We start from the raw sequence: 14,367 nt of genomic DNA on the forward strand, positions 1-14,367 counted from the left end.
TGTAAGATGGAGAAATAATATGAGTTATTACAAAATAAAATTAAAAAATATTTTTAAAAAATGAGAACAGAAACCTACAAAAAGTGAAAAGGAGTAGCAACAAATTAAGGAGAAACACTGGCCACACACCTGCAGGAAGAAAAAGATATGTTCTTAAAGGGAGGGGTTTTGGGGGGAGAAAGAGATATGTTCTTAAAGGGAGGGGTTTTGGAGGGAGGCACATTCTAGGGCTCCCAAAAGCACTGATTTTGCCTCAGTGGGCAAACATTTTGCCCCACGATATGTTTTATACTCATGAGGCTTGTTATTGCATTGAGGACACCCCGTGCTCACCATCACCAACACTGTCAACAGTTGTTAAAGCAAACAGGCTCCAATATTTATTTATTTCTCTGGAAAACGTTTGCCCTGAATTCTACCCACCCACCACAGAGACTAAAAACAGCTTACAATAAATAATGTATCAGAATGTAAATTGAGTGTTGTCTGCTTGCAATGCATACTCAGAAACCCTTCATTTTTCTTTTGCTCGCTCTTCCAATCTTTTTTATTCTTTCTGTGTTTCTGCTCTCTATTGCTTTGCTGTGGGTGGTTTGAATTGTCTTTAGGTATTGACACTCTTGTGTCACCATTTTCATATGAATATCTCCTGGTATTTCACTGACTTGTAAGTAAAGGGGCCCAAATGGATACTGGGCACACCTGGAGATATATGGTGCATGTTTGTGACGTAGGCTGTTTGGTGCAGAATCTGTCACCCTGAGAGCCTTTTCTTGAGCCTGCAGAAAGCAGGGGGGGGGGGGGGGATGTTGGGAAAACATAAAGAAAGCAGGAAGAACTTCCCAGGACCCAGGACCTGTCCTGTAGGTCTCTTTCTATTGCTTACAGCTATTATTGATGGATACAAACTTTAATTTTCAATACTACCACTTACTGCAGTTCTTCCATCAAACTCTGAGCAGCCTACATGGGGTTTCTGGGAGGTCTGGTCATATCCACTGCCATTAAGCAGGGGTCCCCAGCCTTCTTGTACCTGAGGGCCCCTTTTGATTTCTAACACAAGATGGCTGTCACAGGCACCATGTTATGTTTAGCTTCAAAAAAATTGCTGGACCATATGCCTCTGGAACTTTGCAGTGCCAGGAAGAGGAGGAAGAGATTGGATTTATACCCTGGTCTTCATTCAGAGTCTCAGAGCGACTTACTATCTCCTTTCCCTTCCCCTCCCTACAACAGACACCCAGTGAAGTAAGTATGGCTATAAACTTGTGTTCTAAGAGAGAACAGCTCTTAGAGAACTTGTGACTGACCCAAGGTCACATCAGCAGCTGCACATGGAGGAGTGGGGGATCAAACCTGATTCTCCCAGATTAGAGTCTGTATTCTTAACCACTACACCAGGGGTGGGGAACCTCCGTCCCACATGACTTCAAATAGAAGAACAATTTGCATTAATCATTCTTCCTCGGTGGAGCACTGTTTTTTAAGTTGATAATTTTTTTTTATTTTTTTTAAAGGGACTGCAAACCTTTTATTTATTTATTTATTTCACATTTAAGCATTTTATTGAGGCATAAAAGTAGCTTACAATCCATAACACAAGAAGTTTACCGTGAAGATTTTTATGGCCTATGAATGATGTTATAAATATCCATATGGCCATTGGCAGATAAAAGGTTCCCCACCCCTGCATTACACCATACTGGCTCTCTAGAAGCAAAGCCCCATTAAATCAGATAGCTGAATAGACTACCTAGTGGTGCAGAGTGGTAAAGCTGCAGTACTGCGGTCGAAACTCTCTGCTCACAACCTGAGTTCGATCCCAGCGGAAGCTGAGTTCAGGTAGCCAGCTCAAGGTTGACTCAGCCTTCCATCCTTCTGATGTCGGTAAAATGAGTACCCAGCTTGCTGGGGGGAAAGTGTAGATGACTGGGGAAGGCAATGGCATACCACCCCATAAAAAGTATGCCACAAAAACATCATGATGCGATGTCACCCCAGAGTCGAAAACGACTGGTGCTTGCACAGGGGACTACCTTTACCTTTAGTTAGGACTGCAAACCTAGTTGATCTGTGCATGGAGGCTCATTATAATTAGCTTTAAGCAGTAAGCCAATGCATTAAAGACAAATATCTTTTTTTAAAGTTTAGATTGCAGTAGTTCTGGTGACTTAAAGTAAGAAAGACAGCCTTTCCTCCTACCTATAAATGCTCACTCAATGAATGTTATGGCTATAAACTTGTGTTTCACAGGGCTTTCTTTAGGCTGTACTGTATTTTGTTAGATCAGCCACATCTCAGGGGCATTTTCTTCTTGGCTATAGCACCAACCCATTTGGAAGGGCCTCCTATATTGTCTATGGTTAGGAGAGAATGGAAAGCTGTCTTGCCCAAAAGACTTTTGATGGGAGCTGCTGCTGTATTGGACATTGAAAAAGAGAAGTTGGGGAGCGTTCTGTTTATTCGTATGTTATTTTGTAGGCTTTTGTGTGGTTCAGTGTTCAATTAGTACTGTTTTTGTAAGTGGCTTTGAGTCACTGTGAAATGGAGAGTTTGATCAAACCAAGTTTTCCACTGGTGAAAAGGGAGGAGGGGTCCTCTTTGACCATGGCCAGACCCCCGCTAGGCAATTTAGGGCACCACTGGTCCAGGGGTGCAGAGTTTGACCCCAAGACCATTGGGGCTTTCTTCCTGCTTTTGTTCCCCCAGGTGCAAAAGCAGGAAAAAATACCTCCCCCTGCCTTTCAGAGTCTCTGAGAGGCATGGGCAGCAAGTCTTTCTTAGCAGGAAAAGGATCTCCCCACCACCACATGTCTCCCCGAGTTTTCAAGAGGTACAGGCAGTGGAGCTTTCTTCCTGCTTTTGCACCTCAGGATGCAAAAGCAGGAGAAAGAGCTCTCTCCCCCGCATGGAGACTCCAAGAGGTGCAGGCTGGTGGGGCAACCCCTTCTCTGGGGTCAGGTCACAGCAGCAGTCCAATCTCTCCATTCCATCCTATGGACCCATGGGATAGAATGGAGAGATTGGGCCACTGCTGCAGTGTGACCCTAGAGAAGGAGTTTAAAGTTTAAAACCTGTCCTCTGGCATTGCAGCACAGTTGCAGCCTGATCCTTATGGGCTCATAGGATAGAATTGGTTATCAGTGCTGGTGTGGGAGAGTGGGGGGGACACACGCAAGTAGTTAGCCTTGCCTAGGGTGCCAAACAGTCTAGGTCCGGCACTGTCTTTGACCATCAAAATGAAGATCATAGAACTTACACAAACAAAAGGCATGTGGGATGGAGGCTGCAATAGAGTCAGGAACTGGGCATAACTGAGCAAAAAAACCAGCTGGATCCAACCCTCAGGGTATAAATACCTTAAAGAATAGATGAAATGCTTTCACTGTTTCAAAACGACACTGGTGCTTAGTTGTGAATTGCATATAAATATAGCTAAGAATTGCTCGATTCATTAGTGAAGAGGCAGATGATTGGTTAACTTAGAATGATTTAAGCATTTGATAGGGTTGTTTGGATCCCTTCTCTTCCCCATGTCATGTCCTTTTGCTCGGGGAAAAAACAATGCTGAATCTGAGGAGCAGAATGCATTATGCCAAGGCAGCGTCTGTGTGCAGTGTATACAGATGGGTCCTTGTTTTAGAATCAGGGTCCCTTGGGCATGGAATCTACATCTTATTTTTTAATTTTAGCAAGCTGTGTCACCTGCTGTTATCCTGATTTCATAAAGAAAAGGTTTTGGTAATCCTGCCCCATGGACAAGGCTTAATTTAAGCCAGGGCTCAGCTCTGGAACCTACTTTGAATGCTGGAGCTCAGCTCTTGAAAAAGAGGAGAGTGAGATATTAAGGCATTAGTAATGGGCATCTCTTGCTTGGGAGCTTCATTTCCCTGGCTTCAGCCAGCACATTTCCCTGCTCATGCTGTGGGGATAGAGCAGAATACAGAATTAAATGTTTTTGTTGGAAAGGTCAGTCTCCATTGAGTGGAACAGAACAGAACAGAACTATTAGCTAGGTCTGTGCGAACTGGTCATTTTCAAAAGAAGAGGCAGCTTTGGTGATCCATTTGTGTAGAAATCCTTAGGTGTGGTGAAACAGTTCTCCAGGTGAGGTAGCACATCCACTGATCCTGGCCTACAGAAGAACTGAAGAAGCCTTTGTGGACCAGAAGCAAATAGATGCCAAATGTTCTGGGCCCAGATTCTCCTGTATATATCCCCCTCCCCCCATCATGCATTAATTAGAGACTGTTTTTCTCTGCCTGAGAAAGAGAGTGTACCTGGGCTTGTGCGGCGATATCTAAGTAATCTGTGAAACTCATTGCCACAAGATGTGATTCCCACTGGTATAAGTGGTTCTTTTTGTTAAAAAATAATCAAGAGGAGAGAGAAACTCATAGAGGACTGGCATCTCAAAAGCCAGGAATGTTGTTATAATGTTATAGCGATATGTCAGTTACTGATTTAAAACCCCTCCAGTGGCAGTAGGAATGGCCACCACAGAGGACTGGGGCAAAGAAAATCGCACTGATGTGGGTGGAAACAGGAAGATCCAAACTTTCCCATTGATATGAGCAGGGCTTTTTTTTTTGTAGCAGGAATTCCTTTGCATATTAGACCACACACCCCTGGTGGAGCCAATCCTCCCAAGAGCTTACAGGGCTCTTAGTACAGGGCCTATTATAAGCTCCAGGAGGATTGGCTACATCAGGGGTGTGTAGTCGCATATGCAAAGGAGTTCCTGCTACAAAAAAAGCTCTGGATATGGGTATCACCTCAGCCTTCTTGCAGTCTTTCCCAAAGTATTGCTGCAAAGCAGATTTGGGAAAAATTGCAGGAAAGGGGAAAACCGGAAAGTACATGGAAGCACCACAGTGCTGTGGGGAAAGTGGGGAGGATCAAAATGTTTCCCAAGCCAGGGCAAAAAACCTTGAGGGCAAGTGACCCAAGTCCAGTCCATCGGCTCACCTGACTCCAAACAGGAAGGGTTTCATTCTGTTCTATCTACTGGGAAGGCAAAACTCGGTATTCTAAGGAAAACAGAAAGGGTTCCAAGCCTATATTTTCCTTAACATAAGAGAAGCCATGTTGGATCAGGCCAGTGGCTCATCCAGTCCAACACTCTGTGTCACACAATGGCCAACCCCACCCCCAAGTGCCATCAGGAGGTTCACAAGTGGGTCCAGAAGCCCTTCTAGTTTGCCCCCTCCCAACCACCAAGAATACAGAGCATCACTGCCCCAGACAGTTCCAGTAATATACTGTGGCTAACAGCACTGATGGACCTCTGCTCCATATTTTTATCCAATCCCCTCTTGAAGCTGGCTATGCTTGTGGCCGCCACAACCACCTGTGGCAGTGAATTCCACATGTTAATCACCCTTTGGGTGAAGAAGTGCTTCCTTTTATCCCTTTTATCCTGACTGCTCAGCAACTTCCCCAGCTGTTTAGAAAGCCAAACCTCACCCTTATAGCACTTCTTATCCGCTCTCTCTCAGAGCTCACTGAAATGTGCTCAACCTCTGGCAAGGTGCAGCTTAATAATTAGTCTTACCACTTTGTAAGACTAATGCAGGAGGTGGGGAGGGAGCAGTTGCAGGAGAGAATGTGCTTCCTGCAGGATTATTTCCTCTTCCTCTGCCAAAAGTGCCCATCTCATAAGTTGGAGGGCTCCTGTCTTTGTGGCTGTTTTGTATGAGATGCAAAGCTGTTTCATTGTTCAGTTCTTTTTCTGATACATGGATGGGATATATTATTTGATTTTTATTGCTGCTGTCATTTTGTGGTTACTTGTGCAGGATTTCCTAGTTGTAAGCCCTATTTGGGGAAAGACAAGATATAAATATGTTGACCAAACCCTTATCCAACATGCTGTTTCTCTCCTGTAAATACCACATGAATTGCCTTTTTTCTTGACCTTTCTTTGAGAAGTTCAGAATAATATACATGGTTTCCCCCTCCCCATTTTGTTCTGACAACCGCCTTGTGATGTAGGGTAGTCTGAGAGCGTGTGACCGGATCAGGGTTAGTGAGCTTCACAGCTGATTTTGGATTTGAACCTGGATCTCTCAGGTCTGATTTTTGTTTTAATTTGCTGTCAAGTCGCAGCCAATTTATAGCAACCCCTGGTGGGGTTTTCAAAGCAAGAGACAGAGGTGGTTTATCACTGCCTGACTCTGCATAGCAATCCTGGTATTCCTTGCTGATCTCTCATCCTAACACTAACTAGGACTGACACTTCTTAGCTTTCAAGATGTGATAAGATTGGGCTAGCCCAAGTCCTAGTCCAGTATTATAACAACCAGGGCTTTTTTTGTAGGAAAAAGTCCGGCAGGAACTTTTGCATATTTGCATATTAGGCCACACCCCCAATGTCATTGGAAGTGATGTCACCCATTCAGTAGGTTACTTTCCACATGTTGACACAGAACTGTACAGTGCCATCGGCTGCATTTCATGGATGTGTCTTCTCACACAGCCCAATGAGAGACTTTGTTTTGCCCACCTCCCCCCAACGTGGCTGGAGAGAGAGAGCCACATGTGGCAGAGCTGGCAGCGGCAGGCCCAGCTTCTCCCGGGAGGGGGTGCTCGTGGGCAGCTCCATGTCTGTTGCTCTCTTCGCAAGCCCATTGGAGGCTGGAGGTGGCAAAGAGGATGTAATGTGCACTGTGGGACTGCATGGCTGCCTAGTGCCTTCCCTCTGTCGGAGACCTTTTTTTTTGAGCCGGAGTTCTGGCCATGCCAGCAAGAATTGCGTTCCAGTGCATTCCTGTTCAAAAAAGGCCCTGATAACAACACAACAATGGCATTAGTTAAGCACCCTTTCTTCTTGATGCCTGACCTTTCCTTATCATTCCTGACTTTTCTTCTTATTTCAGCAAAGTTAAAATCTTCCCCTCAAGTGAAGGAAAGGTACTGCACTATGTCTGTACTCAGAGGCAGGTGGTTATTGTCGCACTGGCTCAAAGACTAGGTGCCCACCTGTCATGTCTTGGTTGAAACAGATCTCCCTACTTTTCATTGTATCCATTGGGCTTTAACCTCAGGTATTGACATTTGCTCCTCATTTCCAACCCTGATGGCCTTCTGTTGTTGTTGTTTTTCTCACACAGCCGAGCAACTCAACGGGATTGGGGCATCTGGAACAGTGCCTCCTGTGCCAGCAGCCAGCTCTCCAGACAAGCAGCAGCCCTGCCTGGCATCTCCAGTGGCGGCGACAGTGCCCCACACAGCCCTCTGCCCTGAGCCCAACCAGAGCTCCAAGAGCGGGCCAGCCTGGGGGACCAAAGCAGGGGAGATATCAACGACGGTCGCAGCACCAGCCACTCCAGGGGCAGCACCCAGTAGCAACGGCAGCACCAAGCCTGATGAAGAGAAGGCCAAGAAGCTGTTGTACTGCGCGCTTTGTAAGGTGGCTGTCAACTCGCTCTCTCAACTCGAGGCCCACAACAAAGGTATGTTTTTTACAAGAAAGTCAGGGAATGGTTGGGCCTGAAGGGTAATGGATATCCTCCGCTGGGGATGTAGTTGTAGCCAAATGATACATTAGCTTAGTTCAGGGGTGTCAAATGTCCAGCACATGGGCCAGAACCGTCCCGCCCAGGGCTTTAATCAGGCCTGTGGGGCTCATTTCTCCTCCCTCCTCTCCTCCCTGTTTGAACCTCCAAGGCAAATGAAATTTCCTGCACTTTCAGTTCCCTGCATTTTCTGCCTTGTCTTTGTAGGCTGCAGCAAAGAGTAAGTTGCAAAGAAAATGTGGAATGGGCCCAGAATAGGACCCAGAGACCTTAATGGAAAATCCATTCCATGTTTTCCTTGCAACTTTCTCTGTGCTGCAATGTGTTCCAATGGAGTGGAGATTAGTTTTACTTTCAGCATCCCTATGTAGAAAACTGAATCTCATGCTTCCTGGTGTTGTGTCCTTGCAAATAAAGTGTTGATGCTTTGAGCCACCAGCTTGTCTCTGCTCAATGAACTTGACCTAGTTAGTAGTCTAACCTGGAAACCCACAGCCAAAGGGGGATATTATACTTGAAACTCATTACCAATCTGATTAGACCCCCTCACCCGGGTGGAGGAGAAGCTTGCAATGCCATTTCATTGTTCAGGCTCAGAGCATTCTATATTTTAGTTTCTGCTGTGAACCTTGTGCTTTTTCTTGATGTTTTATTTTTAAAATTGCATTGCCAAATCCCACTATTCCCCCACCTTTCATGTTTTCCCAGACTTGGAGCATTTTATATTTTTAGTTTCTGCTGTGATCCTTGTACTTTCTCTTCATGTTTTACTTTAAAAATTGCATCACCAAATCCCACTATTCTCCCACCTTTCCATTTTAAACAAAATATTGCAAGAGTTTTAAGCATATTTGCATTTTAAGTTAAAAAATCATATCTTTCAGTGTGTTTGTGTCTTTTATAAAGTTATACCTCCATTACATCACATTACATTTTTAACACACGTGGCCTAGCCCCACAAAGTCCCATTTGTGTCAGATCCAGCCCTCCTAACGAATGAGTTTGACACCCCTGGCCTCATTCAACAGACCCTTCTTTATGCAAAACACACCTTTGTAGGAGCACTTTGTAGTGGAAAAGCTGCGGGAGGAGGTGGGGAGGAGAAAGGAAAGGAAAGGTCCCCTGAGCAAGCACCAGTCATTTCTGACTCTGGGGTGACGTTGCTTTCCCAACGTTTTCATGGCAGACTTTTTATGGGGTGGTTTGCCATTGCCTTCCGCAGTCTTTTACACTTTCCCCCCAGCAAGCTGGGTTCTCATTTCACCAACCTCGGAAGGATGGAAGGCTGAGTCAACCTTGAGCCGGCTACCTGAACCAGCTTTCGCTGGGATAGAACTCGGGTCGTGAGCAGAGAGTTCAGACCACAGTACTGCAGTACTGCTGCTTTACTGCTCTGTGCCACGGGGCTGCTTAATCCTTCCTCTGCCAGACAGATGTCTTCTGAAACTCTCTTCCCCTGTTCTGTATGTATAAAGTGTAGTTAACTTGCTGCTTACTTATGGCAACCCCAGCAAGGAGCTTTCAAGGCAAGTGAGAAGCAGTGGTGGTTTGCCATTGCCTTCCTCTTCAAAGCCTTCCTTGGTGGTCTTCTTTCCAAGTAACTCACCCTGCTTAGTTTCCAAGATCTGATGAGATTGGGCTACACTATGCCACCTTCCCTCCCCCCATTCTACCTAGGTGAAAACTGGCAGACAGGGCAAGGATTAAGAACCCCTCCCTCCATTTCTTCTCTGCTGCAAAGTGTCCCCACCCCACGATATTTTGCAAAGCATAAGGTTTCACGAAACCAACATATGTGGCTGAATGGTGCAGTGGTTTGGAGCAGAACTTAGTTTGATGGCTTATTTGCTGCTGCCTGTCCGAAGAAGGGCAACCCAAATTCTTCACCAAGTAAAGTGGCAATGCGCACACACACATATGCAAATTGGAGCATATTTGCATACATGCACTTTGCATGTTCCTAGCTTTACTAGCTGAAGGGAGGGGGCGCTATTGAAGGCACTGAAGCCCACCCCATCAACTTCTGGAAATGTTATCTATCCACTTTCCTGGTTTCTGAGATTTCAGCTATAGATGTTCACAGGTGTTAAGGCTAGAAAACTGCTTTTAAAAGAAATGAAAATTGAATTTTCAAGAAGCTGGATTCAACGTGTAGTTTTACATTCTGCACTCCCTCCCCCACGCCAAAATCCTGTATAACATCCACATAATATTATTTTATGCCTGAGATCCAAGTTCCTTACAAAAGGCTTCAAAATTTCTCCTCCTCCAGGACTTCCCTCACACCTCACTTGGCTTGGGACTTTAATATACGGATTCATTTATACCCTTTATACCCTTTTCTGCCTAATGGAGGCACAGAGTGATTTACAACATTCTCCCTTCCTCCATTTTATCCTCATCACAACAGTCTGAGATAGGTTTTGCTGAGAGTATGTTTGACTGGCCCAAAGTCACCCAGCAAGCTTCCATAGCCTAGTGGGAATTTTGAACCTAAGTCTCCCAGATCCTATTCTGACTGTTTAACTACTATACCATGCAGTCTCTTGGCATGCAGACATGTAACCTAGTTCTTCCTAGATCTAGATCTCGTTGGTCTTACACATGCTGAGTAAGGCACTTTCACTCCACTTTCAGTGCACTTTGCAACTAGTTTTTACTGTGTGAAATGGCTAAATCCACTTGCAAGCAATCACTAAAGTGCATTAAAAGTGCCATCATTCCGTATGTACGAAAACATAAGGAAAATCTAGCTGCTTGTCTGTCTGTATGTCTATCTGTCTCTGTGTGTGAGGTTTTGGTTCAGTGAAAAGAGCAAGGAAATTTTGTGCTGCTGTGCCCCTTCCTTGGGGAGAGGGGAGCTTCATCTTTCCCTACCTAACTTCTTAGGCTGCCCCACTCTGAGAGGAGCACGGTGTGGCAAACATATATGCAGCTATGCCAGCCATGCAACACACCACCATCTGTGCCAACCCATGCAGTCTGGCATCATCTCCTCCACTGGCCCAAAAGAATGGCACTTCTGGATGTAGGGGGGAGTATTTTTCATGATCAGACAGATCTGTTCCCTGCACATATACTAAGATTCGTGTTGTTGATGTGGTCTGTTCTGATCCACTTCTTAAGCCCATATTTTTACCATTAGAGGCATCTTAATTCTGAGAGATTCTCTGATGCAATGGATTTCTTTTACTCTTTTACAGCCAGTCTTTAGGTCCCTTTACAGCAGACGCTTTACAGCTGTCCCCAGATCCATTAATCTTTCATGAAAACCTAATTCTCATAGGCTTTGTGCAAAAGCCCTTAGAGCTGTTGAATATCACTGAAGTGCAAAGTGTGGATATATTACTATAAGTATCTGCAAATGAAGCTGTTTTTTTCCTGAACTGTATTGTAAGCAGCATTCTGAATAAAAGGGAGAACAAGGCATGCAAAGATCTTTGAAGTAGCAAAAAGATGTGAGAATCTGGGCAGCCTTTTGGTTGTGCAACATGACTAATCCAGATCCAAAAAGCAAGGGTTGGGGAGCGAATATAATCTCTTAATCTACCCCTTTATCTTAGAACTTGTCCAATGTGGCTTGATCTTGGAGCCAGTGCATTCTTTGCCAGTTAAGACAGCCCACTTCTAACTTTTCATACTAGCTTCTTGACAAGCAGAAATTCAACAGGAGCACCTTTCTTGATCAGGTGCACTAAGGGGGCACCTCACCTGTTGAATTTATTTTTCCTCATACAGCTATTCAAGGCACAGGATCCCCAGCCAGAAGAAAGGTCATAATTGTAATTCTAGTCTAATCTCACCAGCCATTTCTCTCCAGATGTTCTGTATATCTGCAAGATTTTCCCCATCTCAGATCTTCCCAGAATGCTCTTTTTTTTTTTGGCCCGGCAGCCCTGGAAATTATAGCGAGAGGCCCTGGGTGTGGCTACAGAGCCCCTGGTGTCAGTGAGGCCAGCATTCCCCACCAAATGAGCTCACAGGCAGGACTTCCCCTCTTCCCACCAGCTTTGCAGGCCTGGGCTTTATAAAGCCCAGCTGGTCGCCTTGCTTCTTTGGAAGCAAGACTTCCCTTCCTCCTTTCTGCATCATTTTGCTTGTCTTACTTCAGTCTTTTTTTCCTGTCAATACACATAAGCATCTAACATGAGAGCAGGTGTTGAGGAACATATCAAATAGCAGATGGGAACTTCAAAGAGGTGTCCATAATTGTCTGGCATCAGTAAAGGTGGGGCCAGGCCAGGCCAGACTTGCCCCTTTATTTTGCTTGCTATAACTCAGCCTTTATTCTCCCTCCACGTCCTTGGTTTCCAGAGACAACACTAGGGCACAACTACACTATTGGTCTGACACATAATATTTAACAGGTACACTGCTGGACTCTGTTATACTTACATTGAGGGAACTCAACTTTAAAGTGTTCATTTGCTTTGTGCTGCAAGAGAGCACTGTGAGGGCTGCCCTCCCACCCCATTTTCCCCAGCAGAAAGGGAGGCAGGTGGGCTGTTTTGCGCCTTTTCTCTGGGTCCACATGCCCTAGGAAGGCCACATGGAGCCAGAGTAAAGGGGCAACCCCACCAACTCTCCTTTTGCTAGCAAAAGAGGGTTGGGAGCAGGGCTTTGTTTGTAGCAGGAACTCCTTTGCATATTAGGCTATACCCCCCTGATGTAGCCAATCCTCCTGGAGCTTACAGTAGGCCCTGTAAGAAGAGCCCTGTAAGCTCTTGGAAGATTGGCTACATCAAGGGGGTGTAGCCTAATATGCAAAGGAGTTCCTGCTACAAAAAAAAGCCCTGGTTGGGAGAAAAACAAAAGCTTCTTCTGCCCCCCACCCCAGAGCCAAACAAATAAGCATTTGTTAAGGTGTGTTCCCCTGATGTATGTCTGCCTGCAAATCCAGTCACACACCCATGATGTAACACATATCAAGCCCATGGTCTACCTTGGCCCTCAGTCACCACAGGAGGGAAAGTGTTCATCTTGCCCTGAGTCAGGTATTTTTATCTCTCTCTTGCTGTGCTGAATGGGAGAGGGAGGGGGGTAGGGGTAGGGGTGTGTGTGTGTGTGTGTGTGAAATATGTGCCTCCCCCCATCCCTTATTTTACCTTTTCCCCAATTATAGGATATTATTATCAGCTGTTAGGTGATTTTGCACCTTCACAGTTTAAGGAGTAAAGAGAGGATGTTTAATTAGGATGAAAGTGCTCCTCTGATCCTAATTATCCCACTTCCACAGAGCCTTTTGGTTGAATGTAGTCACTGCTATTTGTAGCATTCTGGACTGTCGCCCTCCATGTGGAGTGGCACCGGAATTACTGATCCTAATCTCCCCTTCCAGAGTACTACATTGAAATACAAGCAACTTTTCCTCCCCCTTTATCCCCCCAACACCTGATGCTCAACTGCCCTCGACATTCCATGGGACACAGAGGGCAGTGAGCATGCTCAGTGCTCATAGTGTAAGTGGTTTCTTCTTGTTGTTTTAATTAGCAGACTTGTATTTACTGCACACACAGGAAGTCCCCAGAGTATGCAGGAAAAAGCCCAATAACAAACCCCTCGTGTGTGAGTGGGCCCCCTGTTTCTTTGCCCTATGGCTAAACACAGCACAGTCTGGTTCACTGTTCGGAAGATGTTGTGCTAAGGATGAAAGACGAGAGGATACTGCAGAACCACTTACTCTGAGGTCCAGCTTACACTGTTAACCACTGTGCTAGATCTTGGGCATGTTTCCAGAAACAGTGAAAGTTAAGGGATCATTTTGGGGATGGGGTGAGCATATGGGTTTAGTTACATTTGTCTCTTCCTATCTGTATGAATCTTGTTAGATGAACAACAGCATGTGGGCATATTCGCTGTGCTAAAATTTATATTGACTGTGTAATTTAGCATGTGGAAGATCTCTGTTTTCATTTCTTTTTAAAGTAAGTTTTTAGTCCTCATGACTGCAGAGGTACACTTGCTTCGATAGAGTTTTGGATGGAGGCATGGCTTCAAATCCTGCCTCTTCCATGAAGCTCACTGGGTGGCCTTGAACCAATTACTCTCTCAGGGTTTGACCTACCTCAGGGGGCTGGTTTTTTTGGGGGGGGGAGGGGGAGAGACACAGAGAGAGAGAGACAAGCTACCCTGACTTCCTTGGAGGAAGTGTGGGATGAAAAGGCATATATAGAAAGTATGTGAGCTGTGCTTGGTATATCTTAGAAGCAGGGATGATTGTAATTAGTAGCAGGCAAGGTTTTTAGAAGAAGAGATTGGATTTATACCCTGCCTTTCAAAGTCTCAAAGCATCTTACAATCTCCTTCCCTTTCTCTCCCCACAACAGGCACTCTGTGAGGCAGGTGAGGTTAAGAGAGCGCTGAGAGAACGGTGACTGACCCAAGGTCACCCACCTAGCTAGCTGCATGTGGAGGAGTAGGGAATCAAACTCAGTACTACCAGATTAGAATGTGTAGGGGTAAAGCTGTGCTGTATGGCTGGCAGACCACCTATATTTTGTTATTCTGCAACCTGGTTTGATTCTCTAGACTCCCATTAAGGCTCCTGGGCTTTGGCACCTGTTTACCAATTTCACCAAACACACCAAGGACTAGAGCACTCTGCATTTTCAGCCAAACGAGTGCCCAGAATATTATGGGGATTTTGTTTCATATCAATTTCACACCTTTGACTCCTTCCAGTTTGTGTTCGTCCTGGGAAATAGGAGTGCAATTGACATGAAATTGACGTCTGGCTATCTTACAGTGACCTTAAAGCAAGTCCATAAAAGGAAGGTGAAAATCGATCTCATACTTCGAGGCAAGATCGTGTTAATGCTGTAGGTCAAGTGGGCACCTGAAGTTTCTTTTC

General features: G+C 45.3%; 1 protein-coding gene across 7 annotated transcripts in view; it reads left to right on the forward strand.

The window, feature by feature from the left end:
• ZNF385A (zinc finger protein 385A) overlaps positions 1-14,367 on the forward strand; it is a 191,764-nt gene that overhangs the window by 170,525 nt on the left and 6,872 nt on the right. For all 7 annotated transcript variants that reach the window (XM_060252063.1, XM_060252064.1, XM_060252065.1 and 4 more), the window contains one exon: positions 7,113-7,454. In XM_060252063.1, the coding sequence (XP_060108046.1) occupies positions 7,113-7,454 (342 nt within the window). The remainder of the gene's footprint in view (positions 1-7,112; positions 7,455-14,367) is intronic.

This window comes from Heteronotia binoei, chromosome 13 (assembly GCF_032191835.1).
Source record: "Heteronotia binoei isolate CCM8104 ecotype False Entrance Well chromosome 13, APGP_CSIRO_Hbin_v1, whole genome shotgun sequence".
NCBI lineage: Eukaryota > Metazoa > Chordata > Lepidosauria > Squamata > Gekkonidae > Heteronotia > Heteronotia binoei.